The following is a 19,513-nucleotide window of genomic DNA, read 5'->3' as shown; positions in this document are numbered from 1 at the left end:
TTAGTCCAAGAGGAGAAGAAAAGCCAATGATGGCTGCCCCGTCCTGTTCCCGTTTGACACAACCTCTGTGTCTTCTTGCAGTGATCTGAAGCTCCGAGTGCGCATCCTCATCGACGGCACCCTCATCATCTTCCGGGTCAAGCCGGAGGATGCCGGGAAGTACACCTGCAGTCCGAGCAACAGCCTCGGCATCTCGCCCTCAGCATCAGCCTACCTGACTGTTCAGTGTGAGTGTTACCATGGCGACAAAGTGGCGGGGGGAGGGGCGGCAACCAGCCGAGTGTGTGTGTGTGTGTGTGTGTGTGTGTGTGTGTGTGTGTGTGTGTGTGTGTGTGTGTGTGTGTGTGTGTGTGTGTGTGGAGAAGGAAACAGCAGCAGTATGGAGGCTGCCTGTGTCAGAGGCCGCTGTGTTATTTGGCAGCGCTTCCCTGTGACTGCAACGCAAAGTAAGACTTTCAAGGTCACGCGTTGCACAGAGGCAGCAGAGACTCACCCGGCGCTGTTCTCACCGCGCCTCCTCGAGTGCGGCCCTGCCCTGAGAGGATGCTAATCACTGAATCATCATCCGTTTGGATTCCGGTGCACAAAGATGGAGCCCGGCTCGTCCTCCGACTCCATCTTTCCTCGTCTTCTTTGAACTGCTAAATGAAACGGGCCGTTCCAGCGCGTCGCCTGTGACTGATGACGGACAAACACCACCGCTGAGCGTCCAACGTTTCATTTTAGCGTCGGCCCCGGCTCGTTTAGCTAATTTGCTGCAAAGTTGCGGCTGGACATTGATTACTGTGCTACAGTCGGGGGATCCACGGCACTGCAGGCGCTGATTTCATCACAAACAGCAGCAGCAGCATCCTGGATGCTTCATAGGAACACATCCTGAGCTCAGCACCACTGAACTCTACCTGGGACTAAGCACACTTTATAAATGCTATTTGCGTCAAGCATCCCACAGCTGCTTCCACTTAAACACGTAGCCTTCTTCATTGACCCTGAGTGGATTGTCCTATGAAATAATAACCAGTATGATTAATAGAGAGTCAATGAATTTAACAGCAGATTTATCAATGAGCCTTTTTGCAAAGTGTCAGCTTCTCCTGTGGTCGGATTCTGACACATACCGGAGACAAACATATACAGTAATAGATTATATAACATTATAGATAGATATTATTGACCACGTATATTACTAATGAATATTATCCACAAGCAATTGAATAGCTCATATATTTCTGGGAAATACTATAGATATACTGTATACTATCTGTTGTACACAGGATGTAGAAAAAGAATGATTGATCAAACTAAACTGTACAGTATCTAGTTCATGAGAATGATTCTTTACTTAAAGTGCATTTAAATGGTCCAGTTTAAACCCAAGTAAAAACAAGTAGTCCAGAACAGAGCCCGTCTAGCAGACACTGGTGATGATGAAACCTCTCCATCTGGCTGTAGCCCAGTCTTCTCCACCCCTGTTTATGTTCTGAGCATTGAGGGAGGACGAGGTATTTCTGTAATCTGACCGCGTGCCATGTGACTTTACTTTACTATGAGTCCAGCTCATCCCACTAATACCTTTACACGCAGACCCTGCCCGGGTGATCAACATGCCGCCGGTCATCTACGTCCCACGGAAACTGCCAGGCATCATCCGCTGCCCGGTGGACGCCAACCCACCTGTGACATCAGTGAAGTGGGAGAAAGACGGTTATCCTCTCAGAGTGGAGAAGGTCAGTGTGTTTCAAGGATTTCGTTCACCTTCTTATCAAGTAGGTCACGGCATCCACTGCTACATTATCTGGGCTTAAAACAGAGAATCTTTTAATCTTCCAATCTGTCTCTCTGAGACGCTGCACAGTCTGACCCGTTTGTCTCTAAATGAGACAAACGACTTTTATTCCACGTCTGTGGGCTTCAGCAGCCAAAACGATCCGTGTTTGTGACGTGGATGTCGCTGAAGTGTCCGGGCGAGAAAGACGAGTGGTTCAAAAGACGACTCGGGGAGGTTGAATGACCTGCTCTCAACAGAGCAGCGGGGTTGAGCCTCGACCCACGGAACCTCCCACTTACAGAACACCTCCTTCATTGCGACACCACTCAGGTGGCCTCAGTGACACACAGCAGAGTCGGGTGGAACAACCGCCCACCCACAGGTGACCGGTTGAATGCTGATCACTTCACAGGGCATATGAAAACACTAGCACAGCCGCTAGATCAGAACTGAAGGCTGGAAGGTGAAAAGTCCTTACAGTATATTGCATATTACAGCATAAGATTATTCTGCGGACCATCTAGTTGTAGTAGCACATTGACATAAAGCTGTCTAAAGTCCTGTAGATAGTCAGGGAAATGTACCAGAATGGCCAAAATGTGGATTTTGCATGTGCTGGGACCATTAACTATTTTTTGTACTATTTTTTCCTAAACAAACATTTATGCATGATGCTCCCCTGTCCTGCAGTACCCTGGGTGGAGCCTGATGCCAGATGGAAGTATCCGGGTGGCGGAGGCCACAGAAGACTCCCTGGGCACCTACACCTGTGTGCCTTACAACGCCCTGGGTACCATGGGCATGTCCCCCCCTGCCACTTTGGTGCTAAAGGTAGCAGCTACGGTGTGCGTGTCTGCAGCATGTGTCTATGGGAAGACGTGCGTGATACGAGTGTGTGTTTCTCAAGGATCCCCCTTACTTTAACGTGAGGCCTGGGGGGGAGTACCGCCAGGAGGCTGGGAGAGAGCTAGTAATCCCCTGTGCTGCTTCCGGAGACCCCGACATACCAACCATCACCTGGAGAAAGGTGGGGCACAGCTGGCACACGGCGCACTCCACCATGATGAATCTGTTAGTGCACGCTGAACCCCGTCACTCTGATCTCTGTGTTCACTGAAGGTGGGGAAGCCGAGCAGGAGTAAGCACAACATCCTACCCAGTGGCAGCTTACAGTTTGTGTCGCTCAGCAAGGAAGACCACGGAGAATGGGAGTGTGTAGCCACTAATGTGGTCACAAGCATCACTGCCAGCACACGTATCCTAGTCATCGGTACAAACAAAGTCCACGGCGCCTCCGCCTCCTCACTCACTGACCTTTCAGAGTTACTTTGCTGTGTCTTTTCAATGATTTGCATGAAGAAGAAAAAAAACAAAGGACCTGCACCCCTCTAAGTTCTCGCCTCTGTCCAATTTCCCTCCTAGGCATCATTAAAATTTCATCAGATTTTATCAGCAATAGCTCCATCTAGTTAATTTAAAGCCTAATGTGTGAGTGCAGTGTGTGGTCTCCACCCTCTGCTTCAGCCGCTTTTTCCCTCAGACTCTATTAAAGTTGTCACCGTTTGATACCAGTTGTGCTACAACAAGCTCTCCAGCCGAACGTCTGCTTTAATGCCTGTAATTCAAATTGTAGGGTTCCGATTTTAATAACTAATCTCGGCGCCTTTGCCTTCAAACACCCCTTCTCTCATTTGAGACGGCGGCGCTGATTATGCCCTTTGCTCGCTCGAGTTGTGACAATGTCGTTCCGGCGCTGATAGCAGAGAAAATGCCTTCAGAATGTTTAGGAAACAGGACCCGCCGCTGAAATTAAGCCTGAAACGGTCCCACCACACCCACCGAGTTAAAGGCAGACATCTGGGCTTTGTGGCCATGTTTGTTGTCTGCGTGTGGGTGGGATCCACTTTAGCTGTTTACTCCGAGCAGGAAGGGGGCACAAGCGTATTTTCCAGCGCGTTAGTCCGTGAGATGGGAAGCGGGTCGGCGGTTCTGCCCCCGTGGCCCCGGCGCCTACGGGCCGGTTGCAGTCGCACAGCTGGCACCGACAGGTGTCGGGCGACGCCGCAGACAGCTGTGCTCCTCCTTCCGCTGAGCAGCGCTCTGGCTTCCGGCCACGCTGCACAGCTGTTATAGCTGGGCGGGACCAGCACGGCCGCGGGCGGCGCTGCTGCTCTTGAACCTGACCTTACACTGGCCAGCGCCTCATCCAGAACCGTAGTATCATCTGCAGGAAGCAATATTTGACTAAAGACGTTAATAGAGTTATGTTTATAAAAGGAAACTAAATCTAAATCCTAGAGTTTTTACAGCAAGTGACAGTAAATGATTGTGTTGTTTTGACTTTGACCCGCTCTCTTTCCCCTTCCCCACTACATCCTCACAGGCACCAGCCCCCATGCTCCTGGCAATATCCACGTATTGCCGTCAACTACTTCTGCTAACGTATCCTGGGAGCCGGGTTATGATGGCGGCTTCGAACAGACATTCTCTGTGTGGTACGGTCCAGTGTAAGTGAAATCAATGACAGCCGCCTGTAGCCGGGGGAAGCGGTGTTTAGTGGATGCTCATGCGAAAATAATTGAGGGTCACTGCAGCAACACTTGCAGGAGGTCCAGCAGTTTGCGCCTGAGAGGAGGCAGGATGTTTGTCTCACTGTATGATGCACAAGGTCATTTTAAGACGTGATTTTATAGAATAATGACAACCTGTCATGCACTGAGGGACCAGTCGCTAGGACATCATTCGCTTCTTCATCACACCACATTCAATATTCCGCTTTTTGTGTCTAATTTCTGTTTTTAGGTCAAAGAGAATCGACTTCGGTCCTCACGACTGGCATTCGATGCCCGTCTCTGGTGCTCAGACCTGGTTGGTGGTGCCAGGGCTGGAGCCTGGGACAGAGTACCAGTTCAGTGTGCTGGCACAAAACAAACTGGGCACAGGCCCATTCAGTGAAGTTGTGACAGTCAACACTGCAGGTTGGTACCGTGCTGTAAATCAAAGGCTTTTCCATCCATGTTTGCTGCCTCTTGACTTCAGTATCAACCCGCTGAGCTGTGTGCTCAGACACTATTTATAGTTTGATAATGATTAGCAGGATTATGGAATACACTGCCCTCTAGTGATGTCTGAGTTGATACTCTATGTACAGTAATGTGTGCTCTTTATTCTCTACAGTATGTAAAAAAAAGAATCATTTAGTAGTAAAAGCTAATATCAAGTCATTTTAATGATTGTATGAATATGCAAATTACGTTTTCTGCGACAAACTCATTTTGCGCATAGAAAGCAAGTCAGGAACCCCTTCACCGTTTACTGTAACAGTTTTAAGTTGCAAACCTGTAAGTGGTGCCATTAAAGATGCCTGTGTTCCATTTACAGTACAAGTTTTTGTATTCTAGTTGTAGACATAATTATTTCCATTCTCTATTTTAATCCAAGTCATGTCTCAAGGGCAGGCTGCCGGCTCAGGCTTTTTTTTTTTTTTTTCATGCATGCCACGTGAACGCAAACTGAATTAAAGGTGCATGGTATTTAAAATCAATGTGTCAGCAGAAATCGACACACAGCCTGTTCTTCAGCGTAGCAGTGGAAGAGACAGAGCGGTGGCGGCTTTAAGCCCGGCCGTTGTCGTAACGCAGATATCTGGTCCGTTTCAAAGGTGATCGTGAAACTGCCAGCGGGCTGCAGGCCACTTCCTTGACGCGCACTTTTGAAAACGGGGCAAAATCTGAATTAATTTAGAGTTTCCCTTCTCTTACTGTGCCCATTCACTGGCCTGCAGGCTCTCCTCTGGGTACCCCAGAACCACTGGTGCTTCTTACTCCACCACGGTGCCTCACAGCCAATCGCACGCAGCACGGTGTTCTCCTCACATGGCTCCCTCCAGCCAACCACTCCTCACCCATCGACCGATACATCATGGAGTTCCGCCTCGGGGAGAGGTGGGAGGTTCTGGATGATCTGATCCCTTCCACAGAGACCGAGCTCATCGCCAGGGACCTCGTTCAGGTTCGTTAAAGACAATCCTGACACTTACTAATGGAGACATTAGTAAGTGTCAGGATTTCTGATTTCATTCTTGGATCAGTTAAATTAACTGATTACTTTGTGTAGTGTCTCAGACATCTGGATTGAATAATCTATTCTCCACAACTTTCTCATATGGATTGTTATAGAACTGGCATCTCCAATTCTTCAGTAAAGTAAAGTTTTTCATATTTCCAGTGTGCTGAGCAAAAAATAATGCAGAGTACGTTTTGTGACAGGAGTCCTGGTATGAGTTTCGAGTGATGGCCGTCATGGATGACCTGATCAGTGAGAGCAGCAACGTAGTGGGAGTTTCCAGCACAGGTCAGTCATGAAGCACGCACAGACATGATCAGAGCTCGTGGCAGCTAAATTTGACCCGAGCATCTCCCTCGCCAGATCCCTTTCCTCCGGCGGAGCTGCCTGAGGAGGGGCTGGCCCGGCCCGTGGTGGCGGGCGTCGTGGCGACCATCTGCTTTCTGGCAGCAGCCGTTCTGTTCAGCACTCTCGCCGCTTGCTTCGTCAATAAGCAGCACCGTCGCAAACTCAAACGCAAACCAGGTCGGTGCTCCTCTTGGCCCAACCCACACAGGCTAGTCACAGGAAGGGTGGGTTCAGGGTCTGGACCCTCTTGTTCGAACGCCTCAACAGAAGAGAAGCTAAACTGAAATGTTTCTGTCCTCTCAGATCCTCCCCTGTCGGTGACACACTTCAGGAAAAGCATTGAGTCGCCGTAAGTAAAGCCAGCGTCAGAGCTCCCGCAGTCTGCCAGAGGTGTCCACTACTGTGCATCAGCCTTGGCACTTGAGTAAAAAGGAAAAGCTGCGACATCATCTGGAAGGACACAATGCTTTTTGAGTGTTGTTGGTGAAGCTGACTTCTACTCCCAGCATGCATTGTCCTGCACCTATGACTAAGCACGGGGAACAAAACAACAAGCGAACACTGACGTCTGAGGTGTTTTTTTGGGTGGTGCAGACCAACATGTACAGTAGCAACCTCTAGCGGATCATGGGCAGATTAAGCAAGAGTTCAAAGTGGCCCAGTCAGCATTTTAAGCACATTACCCAGAGTGCCAAGCTGCAGTATGTGTATTGATTGTTGATCCATCTATTCTTTAACCTCAAATGCTTTCTGCTTTTTCTGCATGATCAGTGTTTAATGATGCCGTTTTTCGTTTAGCTGCACATTTAATGTACGGTGTCAGCTCTGCGTGGTGTGTTCGTGTCCGTGGGAATTTGTGTGTGTGCATTTCAAAGGGACGCTCATTTGCGATAATAACCTGTATAGAGAAGATGTGTGTTTGCCTGAGCAGAACCATTGTTTTCCGATCACTTCTGTCCAGTCTCAGTGAATGATCCAGGAAGGTCAGGGAGTTCACACACAGTCACTCAGGCTAGTGGCAAAGATGAACCAGGCCTATGTCGTTTGTCTCCCAACGCAGGCCTCCTCTCACCCCCTTGCCGGGGGTAGAGCCCTGCTGGGACGAGCCTGCCAGGAGCAGTTTCTTGCCCCCGCCTGCCAGCCCCCTGTGAGTGCCTGCCTGTACCAAAATACAGAGTGTGCTGCACTGCACTGGCTTGGCTGCATGGTTAATGCATTTGCGTAGAGACGATCCACTGGCGACGACTAGTGAGGCCTAGCGCTGCCTTTATTGCATGCATAGACTTCCTAGACCTCCATGCATCATACGGGGATTGAGTTGCATTAGCTCAGCCGCATGCACAGTACAACGCACTCTTTACAGTGTGCAGCTGTAGATGTCGACTATGCTGCTCCTGGTGTGGGACACGAGGCCTGGTTAGACGTCATCCGCTTCCCCCACATCACCATTTGGTGCAGCATCTTGGATTAAGTCTGCCATCTGCGCAAGAAAAGTTTTGTGTAACCGCTATCCAGCTGTGTCGTCGGTTTTCCTCTCACCTTGTCATTGTGGCTTCGGTTGATTAGCTGCTTTATCTGATGTTCCCACTGCCATAAAGCCGCCGTCACTCTTCATCATGGCTGCCTTGTTAGTGCTTTAGCCTTGTATTGTGTCATCCGTTCACCTTAATGCAATTGCGACTTTTCATTTACAGGGTCAGAGGCTTTTCTTCTGTTTTAACATAGTCTTCGCGTAGTTCTTCTTGGCTGTGTTTCATGCTACGTCGACTTGAACGGGGGTCTTGTGTTTGTGTCTGTCTCTTCGTAATCAGGCTGTCGTCGGGGAAGATAAGCCCAGAGAGCTCCCCTCCATCTCGGCCCCGCTCGCTTTCTTCAGAGGGCTCCCACGGCCCGGGCCTGTACGTCAGGAAGCTGCCCAGCCCTTTGAGAGAAAAAGAGAAAGAGCTGTCCTTCTATAAGAAAACCAAGCGTGCCATAGCCAGCAAGAAATACAGCGTGTCCAAGCACGAGGCAGAGGTCACCACGCCCATTGAGCTGATAAGCCGTGGCCCCGATGGCCGCTTCGTCATGGAGACCAGCCCGCCACCCCGCCGCATCCAGGGCTTCCCCTTTGCAGAGGAGTCAGACATGTACCCAGAGTTCCGGCAGTCCGATGAGGAGAATGATTTTGACCCCGGGCCTTTGCCGCCCATCATGCCCATGTTGCGGCCCCAGCTCTCCCCAACGTCCTCCAGCCTGGAATCAACGCAGCCCCCCACCTACAGCCCCCGTCTGCACAGGCCCATGGAAGGTATGAGCTTCGCAGAGAGCAGCGCACTTCACGCCTCAGGGCAGGCCCCCGTCTCCCGCTACAGGGGCTTTCCCCAAGGCCCGTTCTATGGGTATCTAGGCAGCAGAGGTGAATCAGGGATTCCGCCACCATTCTACATGCCTGACATCAGCCCGCGTAGCTCCGCTCTGTCCTCGCCCCCAGGCACCGCTGAGGGCCCTTTCGGTTACCCCTCCATCCCGGAGGAGAGCGGGGAGATGGAGCACCATCAGTACACTGCCTCGGGCCATTCTCTGTCTCACACACACAGCCCTCCTCCTCGCTCACCTGAAAGCTGGCAGCCTCATGAGCTACCCTTCCTGGGTCTAGAAGGTCCACGGTTTATATACCCGCCTCACCATCCCTTACATCATCAGGATCTCCCCGAACCGCCCCCATACCCTCCGCACTCTCTCCCCCCCAGTCGCCTGCATCTATCTCACTTGAAGGATCCAACAAGCCCTGGACTCCTGCAGCTGGAGGTCCCTGTGGCTCCCCCAGGCAGAGACAGGCCCCCTGGGCCTCCGGTTAGGCGTTTAGCTATGCAACAGGCCCAAAGTCTCGGCCAGCTCAGACACACGGCCCACGGTGTGGGTGTACCAGTGTTGCCTTACCCTGACCCGGCAGTCCGTGCAGGGAGCCCAAGTACAGCCCCCAGTAGTAGCCCTCAGTCCTGGCTCAGCCCGAGGGCTGGGCGCCGGGCAGACCCCAGCCTGCCCCCGCTAGTTCTCCAGCCCTCCCGCCTCTCGCCCCTCTCTCAAAGTCCCCTTAGCACCCAGCCAGGTTCTCCAGACATTCTAGTGCGGCCCCCTCCACGTCCCAGCATACTCCGCACCTCTCGGTCTCTGGAGATGCCTGAGATTACCCTGCAGCCCTCGGCCACTGTCAGTTTCTCCCGGAGGTCCTCCCTGACCACCTCTCCCACTCAGAGAGAGGGCGCCAAGCCAACCAGCCCCAGTTACCACGCCCACATGTCCTACGCCTCCACTGCAGCCAGTTATCCCTCCCAGTCCCCCTCTCCCCCTCCGGAGGGCAGGGATGTTTTCGGGCAGAGGCCATCCCAGAGGAGGACAGAGGAGGAGATGCTGCCCTCAGAGCCCTCCCAGCTCCAGATATCGGCCTCAGGGTAGGTGATCCATTCCAGTAGAGAATAGTCACACATTTATTTGAAGAGGAGACTTTTATTCCAAATTTCCTCAGTATTTATCCACTTTGATGTTTCCATTAATGCATAATTAAAATGCATATTGTACCTTAATATGCAGAAGGCATGTAATTGCATTTAGCACACCTTGTATCAGTTCCTAATAACGCCAGATCTCTTAATTTTGACAATTTACTGGCATGTGAAATCTCAATTTTTGTATTTTTTTTGTCTTCACTATATGAATAACAACAACAACAACAACAAAAGCTGGATATAAATGTAATCTGATCAATTAGTTCTTTAGATTTTTAAAATTTAAATTAATTTGTGAAGCACCAAAAGTCTATGTATACAACACTTACATGTACACTAAGGTACCACTTTCTGACAAGCTTGTATTTATAGGCTGTGAATCAGCCTTAATAATAAATGAAATAGTTGTAGTTATAGTTATAGTTATAGTTATAGTTATGAAGTCAAGTTATAAGCTAGGTTGTCACATTTTATTCACATCTCTGGACTAATTTAAAAATAGTATACAGTGTGTTAATATTGATTTGTTTTTGCATTGTTAGTTAGAAATCAAAGCCTTGCCTAGCCTAGCACAGTGACAAAAGACAAAAAAGATTCTTCTCGTCAAATCCTTTTGAACAGTCAAAAAAAAAAAAAAGTTTGATATTTTATCCTAAAAATTCTGACTTAGGAAGAAATCAATTTAATGTGGCTAATTTGGTAGGTTGATGCCTTGTGCCCTCCACCAACATCTGCCTTGTGACATGGTACAGTAAATCGACTGTATCCTTCGTCAGCCAAGAAATTAATATTTAAAAACACAAACCAAGTGTCATGATGGCTATAAAAGTCAGCAAGGACCTAAAGTACGAAGTATTTCTTAAAACCATCCACCAAGGTATTAGTAAATAATGTATTAACACTTAGGTTTAGTTCATAATCCCTTGTTTGAACGTGGTACCCATAAAAATAGAGAAGAATGAAATGAAGTGTCACCTTAAGGATTTTGTCCCAGCACAGCCCCCATTCATGTTTAGTGCCTCTGTATACAGATTATCATTATAGACCTGCATAAAACACATCTGAGGCTTTTATGCCTCATTGTACACTTTACACACACTTTGTAACTTCCTGGTTATCGTCATAAGCTGGTCATGGAATGTGATCTGATGTCCACCATATCTTATCTAGACTGATGAAACACAAGGTTCTGATCTTTTGTGCATTATTATACACACCCAATCAACATTTAAAGTCGCGGTGGATGAATGAATGGGAGTTCTATGTTTTGGATGTTCCTAAACATCAACTGGAGGGTTCTCCTGTGAGAGGTGAAAGTTGGTTGGATCTGGAAAAGAGGTTTGGTTCAGACCTGCACTAGTTTATTAAAACACTGAGTATCAGCGCGTTAGTCACGAGTAGCAGATGCTTGTGTAGCTGGAAAATGGTTAAAAGGAGTCCTTTCGGTGTCAGCTCAGTCCACAATTGGGCACATTGTCTGTATCTGGAGATGATTAATACTGTGGCTGCTCCCCTTGGAGGTGGGCTCCCAGCCAACATCACTTCAAAAACCTCTACCTCTCTAAGACAGTCCAAAGAACAGAGCAGTCATAGCGGGACAACACAGGAAGCCATTATTCTCCCAACAAAAACATGTTTGAGTGTCTGAGACACCAGATCTACCTTGTTGCCAGTTACCAGATATTTGAACTCCTGCTGCTTCATCCACCGTCACATTCTATGTTTATTGTGGGTGTGTTTAATTAAAACATGGAACCCGTGCCTCCTTGTGTCTATCAGGAAATACTGTGCAGACGTGTGACTTTGGTGGAGCTCACCTTTCATGACCACCTTATGCAGACATCCAGTGCCACCACTTTTATCTTGCAACTACATTCTTGCAGACTCCTGAGCCCCCTCACGCCCATTTCACCAGCAGACAAGCTACAGTCATGTAGTAGCTAAAGCCACGAGGCGGAGACTTTTCTCCTGCGCCGTCACTGACCTTTAAAGGAAAAGTCGCTTATAGGGCTGCTGCTTTATAGAGGGTAAGGGTCTTACCTGATTTGTTTTTGATTGATCTCAGCTATCTGGGCAGCGTTGTTGTGACCCGGTCCCCTACGCCACAATAGGTAAGGGTCGGACCCATGTCTGAGAGGGGAGGGGTCAGCAGGGGGAGGGCTCCAATCACTCTCTCCTTTAAAGGGGAATCGCTTTGGGTTGTGCCTCTGTGCTGGATTCAAGTGAAGTGCAGCCAATGGTAATAACGACCGCAGGACACGTTCCGAGGCGCAGTCCGCCTGCCGTGGCCACGGCTGCAGTCGCTAAGGCTTGTGAGCAGGCGCGAGGCGCGGTTTAAGACTGTGGAGACGCATTGAACTCTGCCTCTTGATTGTTTGACTGCAGACGTGTTTTCCTGCGTCCAAAGCAAAAATCCAAAAAAGCCTTGAATCACTAGCGGGCGCACATGAGTGATAGGCTGGAGTATTCCCCTTTAAAGTCTTGTTCCATGTGCAAAATGCCATGCATGCATTCTCTAAACTCCTCTCTACGACCAAACAAATAACAACGATTCTCCAACTAAATTCTTTGTCACATTTGTTGTCCTAAGTGCTTTCGTTTTTTCTGTCATGTGACTGTTTTTAATGGCCATTTCCTCCTCCTGTCATGTGACTCGTTCTTTAACGGCCATTTCCTCTTCCTGCCATCTCCTCCCGTCAGCATGGTGAAGCCTCTGTACACAGTGTTCATGTTGATGACAGTGTGGTGTACAGTGTTTATGTCCATGAAAATGTCTTTGCCCGCGCTGTGGCGATTGCTCACAGTGGATGTGATAATGCAAATGTTCTCTATCTCTCCAGGTCTGTCGCACTCCTTCCGATTTGTCTCCCCCTCTCCCGCTAATGGCTCTCAATCTCTCTCTCCACAGTGACAAAACGCTGGGCAGCGTCTGTAAAGCGTTGCATTCCCGAACGTCGGGCACAGCAACCTGACTTAATGGAAGGGTTAAGTCAGGTGTTGAAACTCTTTGCGTTCAGTTCTTTGAAAGCCAAAGACACTGAGCCTCATGAGTGTGAATGTAAAAGTTGAGGTTTTTCGGGCACGGTTTAACGTTATTGCATCTCTCCATGAGAGATGGACAGCAAAAGCAGAGTGTTCGGTACAAGGTAAAAACGGACTGTGTGAGAGTGAAGGCCCGTGATGGATTCCTTTTCTGATTGAACACTGATCGATTTTCATTTACTGTAATTCAGCATGTATCACTCATGAAATGAAAATAGTTCTTATTATTCCTATTCATTTTCAAGAATTGCAAAACATTTACTACAGGGGTCACAATACAAAGATTAGTGCAGTGATACTAGAACAGGTGTGGCCTTAATGGATTGTTAACAAGAGGTGGGGCAATATTTGTCTTAGTTGCTTACACAAACAAAACCATGTCAAGATGCAGCATATTAATAACTAATATAGACGCTGGACAACCTCGACTTGTTCACAGGATCTCTTCACCTTAGATAAACAGTCTCTAACTCCATGATGAAACTGGGCTAAAAGGCTTGCTAGTCACTCAGTGTCGTGCTGTACAGCTGCTCAAAGACCATCTCACCATTAACTCATTTACTGAATATCTGAAGTCGACAGCTGTAGCTCTTTAGGTTGTTTTCAGGTGGATGAAGAGATTTTGGTGGACAAACAAAGTAAGATCTATAGTGTCAGTCTATAATATATTATCTACTGTATATCTGTCAGAAGCTTTCATCTGGCACAAGAATGAGAATGTAAACTGTAACTTAATTGTTTGTGGAAGTTCGTCTAAAATTTAAGAATTACTCCTTGTTACTTTTCTTTGTGGATAAATCGATTCTAGCTAATCAGTTATACTGCACCTGTATTTACTGAGCACTTTGATATTGAATGACTTTATAGCAGATTATCATATGCTATACTGCAAGTTCATATGAAAATATCAGTTGCTAAGTAACTAATAACCTAATATATAGAGGAGTAAAAATAAAACTTTTATGAAGTATCAACAGAATGAACTGTCCTCCACATGTACTTACAAACAGTAGATTAGTGAATGGTTGATGACCCCTGTTTTACAGACCTTTAAATTTTAAAAATATTTTTTACAGGAACAGAATATTTACCGTTCCAGAAAATATTTTCATTTTATGAGTTTTATACAGCAAATGGACCAGTTTCTGAAGCAGTCACTTATTTAAAGGCCCACACCTGAATAAGTAAATATGATGTAATTATTGTTAAGCTTTAAATCTGGGACCTACAATTAGTAACAAATACCATTAAAATGAAATATGTGGACTCCATAAATCCTGGGCTGGGTCTTTAATATAGTTTCTGTCTTAGAACTAATATATAGCCCAAACTGTAATTTCACCAAATCCACCCTATGTCAACTGGTTTAGTTTATAACTCTTTCTGTCTTTCTTTCTAACTTTTATCATCCATGAGTGCAGATATAAAGTGGAAACTCATCATCTTAGTGTCAGGACTCTCCTTAGAATCAGATCATAGCACCCACAGGAAATAGCAGGCAAAGTGTCATTGTGACCATATTCCAATCTAAGACGGGACTGGACTCCGCTGCTGGATGAACGCGCAACAACGTGTGCTGTGCTGTCTCTCCTCTTCGCAGGGAACCTCTAGGTGCGTCTAGTGATCCTGCCGGGTCTGAGAGCTTACCAGCACTGCTACACCACTGTATTACTAAAGCCAAGGGAGAGGCTGCCAACAACAATAACAACACAACCTCCAGAAGGAGAACAGGTTAGTGTGGAGCAGCGCTCACTGGTATTTATAGGGCTTGTTGTACAGTATGTGTGGGTGGTGTAAGACCCCTCCTCTCTGCTTCCTCTATTTCAGACATGTCTCCCTCTCAGACCCAGCGGCGATCTCAGACACCCCAAGAGGGCGAGGATCTCGACCTCCACAGAAAGAGAAAAAGGCAAAACAAGAAGAACCCCTATCTCTATTTGACCTCCCTCCTGCGCCGCAGGCAGTCCGAGGAGGACCAGACAGGCATTCTAGCCGGCGCCGACTCCGAGGGCCCCAACTACGGGACTCTGCGCTAGCCTGCGCTACCCATCAAGCCATTGGACTCGACCAAGCTGACCCGAACGACCCCTGGAAAAAAAAAAAAAAAACACCACCACCACCAATAACAACGACGACGACAACAACGACAACCACCTCAGCCCACAACAATCTCTGTATCAAACTAATACGTTTGCAATCCCTGAAGTTCACGCGCGTGCGGGGCAGCGAGAGGCGTCCGGACGAATACTCCGGGTTCGGAAAAATCTCATTTGAAGACGAGGACAATGAATTTCAGAGCCGACGCCACAGCCTGTCTCGTGGATTCTCACTTGAAAAACGCTCTGAACATATATAATGTATATACATAGTAAAAACAAGGGAATTAAGCTTCCTCCTACAGTAATAAAAGGTGTTGTTTGAGTATGTCGCAACACGCCGAAGGATTTTTCACTCGCTAGTCACCGAGGGGTCCATATCTTTAGGTTTTACAGTGATGCGGTACTGTTAAGCCTGGTGCGTCCTCGGACATGGACATGACTCTACCTTTCCTACAATACAAATAGTGTCAGTATTTCAACACAGGGTTCTTACCACAAAATATACCTCAGAGTAAAAACGCAGAGTTGCTGTCATTCTTGTGGTATATTGTACGTATGTGACCTTTTTACACGCGGATAAAAAGGTTTCTATAACGCACCACGCGCATTAGAGCAGACGACACGGCCCCACCTGATCTGATTTAGAAGCTTTTTTTTTATTATCAGAACTAACTGTGCTCCTTTTGAGTTGCGCTCCACGCCGACCGTTAGAGGACAGTGTCTTAACGCAGCACAGCGTTAAAGCCTTGGCCAGAACTCTCCAAGTCGTCCAGGGCTCGACGCACTTGGACTTTGTAGGAATTAGAAGAACAGGGTGATGAATTGTGATATGTACTGTAGTACTGTATGTATTTCATTATGGAGGCATCATTTGTGAAGCGCGGCACGTCTCGAGGTGCCTTTCTTTGCCTTTTTCTGGTTTCGGTTTTTAACATAGACTGCCTTTGTCCTTCGCCTTCTCATACTTGTCTCTTTGAAGGAGTGAGAGACTGTGATGTTGTGTGTGTTTTTACTTTCTCTGCCAAGGACGTGAGAAAAAAAAAAACGCTACAGACGATGCATAACTTTGATGTTTTTTTATTTTTAATTTATTTTTTACATTGATGTCTTAAATTTGTACCTGCTTCAACTGTGTACACCCCAGTAAAAGGCCAGAAGCCACAATACCGGTTAAAAAAAAGGAATAAATCCAGTTTCAGTATTTAAAAATTAATAAAGGCACATAGAACAGTAAATGTAACTTTGGTGGAAACTAGGTTTTCATCAGCTGAAAATGTGATTGCTATGGGAAATACTTGCAGTACAAGGCCCCCTCCCCCAGCTGTTTGCGTATTGCCTGCTCCTTCTCTGTTTGTTTCTTTGTTTGTTTATTTCTCGACACTAACCGATATTGAATGTATGTTTTGCTGTATAGGAAATGAATGTGCCGATGCCACAGTACATTGAATGACCCATTACGCTGTTCGTTGTGCAGCTGCGCTCGGTGATGCCACGGCAAACGTCTCTCAGTCACGTGGTATGTGGTGATGAACGACACCCCCCTCGTCCAACACACACAGGTTCTGAGCCAAGCTCCTGTTCGTTTGATTGCTACAAAAAAAACAAACATTTTCATTTCGCCGGCGAAGCTCGTTCAATCACTTATATGCATATCGATACCGATTTTTTCCCACCTACCGACAAATCAAACGTCTCACACTGCTCAGACAGGCGAGAGAGTGACTACTCGCCCGGAAGTGAACGCTCTGCTTTAGCAAATTGGTTTTTTTCGTGTAAGATACGAGAAAAAATACTCTATATTTGTTATATACTGTACATGGTGAGTATTGTATTTGTAAAGAGAAGTTAAAACCGTGTTTTACAGGAACGTGTTCTTGTACGAGGATGTACGGAGGAAGGGACGGGAACAATCCTGAGGAAAAAGAAATTAGATTCTATATCAAAGTATTTGCTTACAGTACGGCTTTAAGTGGATAATGTTTTTAAAATATATTTAAGGTGCCTCATTTGTCATACTTTAGCAGACATTATTTTATCTGAGAAGAAAAGAAACCTTAATGTTAGTACCGTACTACGTATTATTGCCATAGCCCGCTGGCTGCACAAGTTGAGTAGTATTTTCTCTGATGTATAGTACGTGAATGCCCATTGGGAAAAAAAAAAGCTTTAGAGTGTGTTGCCCTCTATAATATCCCTGGAACAAAGTAATACTGTATTTTGCCCATTCATGAGCACACGTGTAGATTTACTCCAGAGCTCTCGGCCTTCAGGTGTCCAAAGCAACTAAACCGAAGGACGAGTCACAGACATGCTATATTCATATACAATACGTGCTGTGGAGGAAATTGTGTTTACATTAGTTTGATACAGAACCGTATGTTAGGGCGTAGTTGCTTCGAACATTACAACTTGGTGCTATGTTTAACTTCGTGGTGCTGTAGAATAGAGTTTCTCCCTGTTTTTTTTTAGTTCTCCGTTCCCACAAGCGAACTCTTTTGGGGCCCTGTGTGTTCGAGCAACCTGTACTAGCTCCCGTAGACACTATACAGTAGGTCCTTATGATAACAGTACCATGGTGTGATGACAGTGACAATACTGGAAAATAGCATATAACCTCAAGTAATAGAGACTCGTGTCGGTGAAGTGAGTTCACGACCACCTGTTTTCTATAGTGTGTTTGCAATGTCTGTCCGTGCTTCCAAGGTACCCTCTCTAAAAGTATAACTTGTGATGATATTGAGAATATTAACCAAGCCGAAAAAGACGCGCGGGCCCTGGTTTTGTGTAGCGCACATACACCGCGGGGGGTCACGGGAGGGCAATCGGGGAGAGAGAGAGCAGCGTCAGGTCACAACGGGGTCTTTTCTACACGCCGCCTTTCGTAGGTCCACAGTCTTTTGGTTGAGAGCACTGTTTTTCCAAGCACACTGCTTCAGGGGGGCGTTCGCCCCCCCCCCCAACGTCATTACGCCAACTCCTCTGGATGGTAGAACTCCTACTAGTACTGTACAGAATAGCCATGGGTAGTCGCCAGACCTTGTTTGTATTTATTCCTGGTTCTCCTGATCGAATGGTAATGGGGTGGGTTTTACGAACGGACGTCTTCCGGGCTCCTTTCTTTGTTTTTTTGCATATTAAACAGAAACATGTACAGCGTTTTAAGAGGGCTGCTTTGGACGTACTGTTAGCTCAAATTGCTTTTCATTTTGTTTTTGGGTTGTTTTGTCCAACTTTTCCTGCTTACAGCTTTTAGTGCATCACTAGGTGCTGGTAGGTCGACACTTAGAATCGATTTGATTTCTTCTTCGTATTAATCTTGCATGTAGAGACAATACAAAAACGCCTATTTAGCAATCATTCATGGACATCCGAGCTGGTTGTTATTGGACAGAAAATAGAAATATGTAGTATTTTCTATATTCTCTGTTTTTTCATGTGTACCAGCACTGAGGAACTAGAATGTATTATTATTGTAGGCTACAATAAGCACTACATTGTTGACTGTTTTAGCTAATGTTCATACTCAAGCAAACCCAGTAGTGCTGAAAAGGAAGAAAATTGACCACATTTCATTTCATGTCCATCCACTCGACTCTGTGCTGTACATCACATGTTTACATGTATTATATGTTACATATGTATGTTAATTTGATCTATTTTGTGCTTAACATTTCCATGATGTCCTTATTTAAGTTGAAAAGTGTATTCAACAGTGTTCATATGTAAATATTTCAAAGCAAAAACATTCTTTTTTACTTTTGTCTGTTTTGCTACAACGACCTGATGTTTCTCTTTTGTTGGTCAGGGTTTGTTTTTTTTTTTTTAGACTCGTCATTCTGTTCCGTCGCCACATCAGGTATTACGCTTCACTTAACTTTATGTGAGCAATTAACTCATACTGTATGGTGCTGTACCAAAGCCTTATGTAGAATATTTGTATTACTTTCCTCTCGTTTGCCACTGCTGTCCAGTGAGTTCTGTACCATCTGAGATCATGTCCTACTCACTCTTCATGTTCAACTGCCATGGATCTCGTTTCTTTAGTGAGTAAAAACGGAAACCCGAGGGAACTATGACGTAAAAACATCCGGGCCAGTAGCGACTGGCCTGAATATGTAGAGACAGTCGCCATGTAAACCCTTTACGGGGAACAACGCACAGGCTCACTCCTGGTGGCTCGTTGTGACGTAGACATGGGCCTAGCGCATGATCTACGCTCTGTCTGTGGCATGTCCGTGAGAATATGAAAGCAGTGATGTATTCATGTCACCATATCATTTCAAATGCTTAGTCCCATTACAAAATTTTCCTCTCAAATTTTTGTATTTTGATATAATAAAAACAATGAAAAGAGGCCTTATCTTCCTTGTGCTTTTGTTTCTCGGAACATTCTGATCCAGCGCGAGGAGGGGGTTAGGTGCAGTTCGCCTGCTGGACACAGGGTGTAGGTGTTGGGTAGAGAGAGAGGAAGATGCTGCGGTGACAGGAGTTTAATCAGGCCAAACGGTGTTTTTTATTATTATTATAGGACACAGGAGTTAAACTAATAAAATACAACAACAGCACATTAAACTTTATTAACAACAATGGATCCCACAAAGATCAAAGCTCGTGCTTGAATGTATGCGTGTCGCCGGATCCCGTGTTTTTCCAGCTCCACCCAGACATTACGGCACGAACTGTGTGGTGTCTGAGCCCGAACA

General features: G+C 46.5%; 1 protein-coding gene across 3 annotated transcripts in view; it reads left to right on the top strand.

Moving 5' to 3' along the window:
• Positions 1-19,164, top strand: part of igsf9ba (immunoglobulin superfamily, member 9Ba) — a 56,303-nt gene extending 37,139 nt beyond the window's left edge. The window contains exons 7-21 of one of the 3 annotated variants that reach the window (XM_029172564.2): positions 82-227; positions 1,585-1,727; positions 2,459-2,599; positions 2,676-2,795; positions 2,888-3,038; positions 4,152-4,275; positions 4,571-4,746; positions 5,553-5,779; positions 6,037-6,121; positions 6,197-6,358; positions 6,485-6,530; positions 7,242-7,328; positions 7,993-9,615; positions 14,312-14,442; positions 14,539-19,164. In XM_029172564.2, the coding sequence (XP_029028397.1) occupies positions 82-227; positions 1,585-1,727; positions 2,459-2,599; positions 2,676-2,795; positions 2,888-3,038; positions 4,152-4,275; positions 4,571-4,746; positions 5,553-5,779; positions 6,037-6,121; positions 6,197-6,358; positions 6,485-6,530; positions 7,242-7,328; positions 7,993-9,615; positions 14,312-14,442; positions 14,539-14,747 (3,571 nt within the window). In that variant the 3' untranslated portion in view covers positions 14,748-19,164. Of the gene's footprint in view, positions 1-81; positions 228-1,584; positions 1,728-2,458; positions 2,600-2,675; positions 2,796-2,887; positions 3,039-4,151; positions 4,276-4,570; positions 4,747-5,552; positions 5,780-6,036; positions 6,122-6,196; positions 6,359-6,484; positions 6,531-7,241; positions 7,329-7,992; positions 9,616-11,734; positions 11,781-14,311; positions 14,443-14,538 lie in introns of those variants that run through there. The other 2 variants (XM_029172566.2, XM_029172565.2) reach the window with 2 other exon arrangements.
• The last annotated feature ends 349 nt before the right edge of the window (positions 19,165-19,513 follow it).

Source organism: Betta splendens, chromosome 13, assembly GCF_900634795.4.
Source record: "Betta splendens chromosome 13, fBetSpl5.4, whole genome shotgun sequence".
Lineage (NCBI taxonomy): Eukaryota > Metazoa > Chordata > Actinopteri > Anabantiformes > Osphronemidae > Betta > Betta splendens.
The sequence above is the reverse complement of the archived record's forward strand: the minus strand, read 5'-3'. Positions and strand labels throughout refer to the sequence as shown.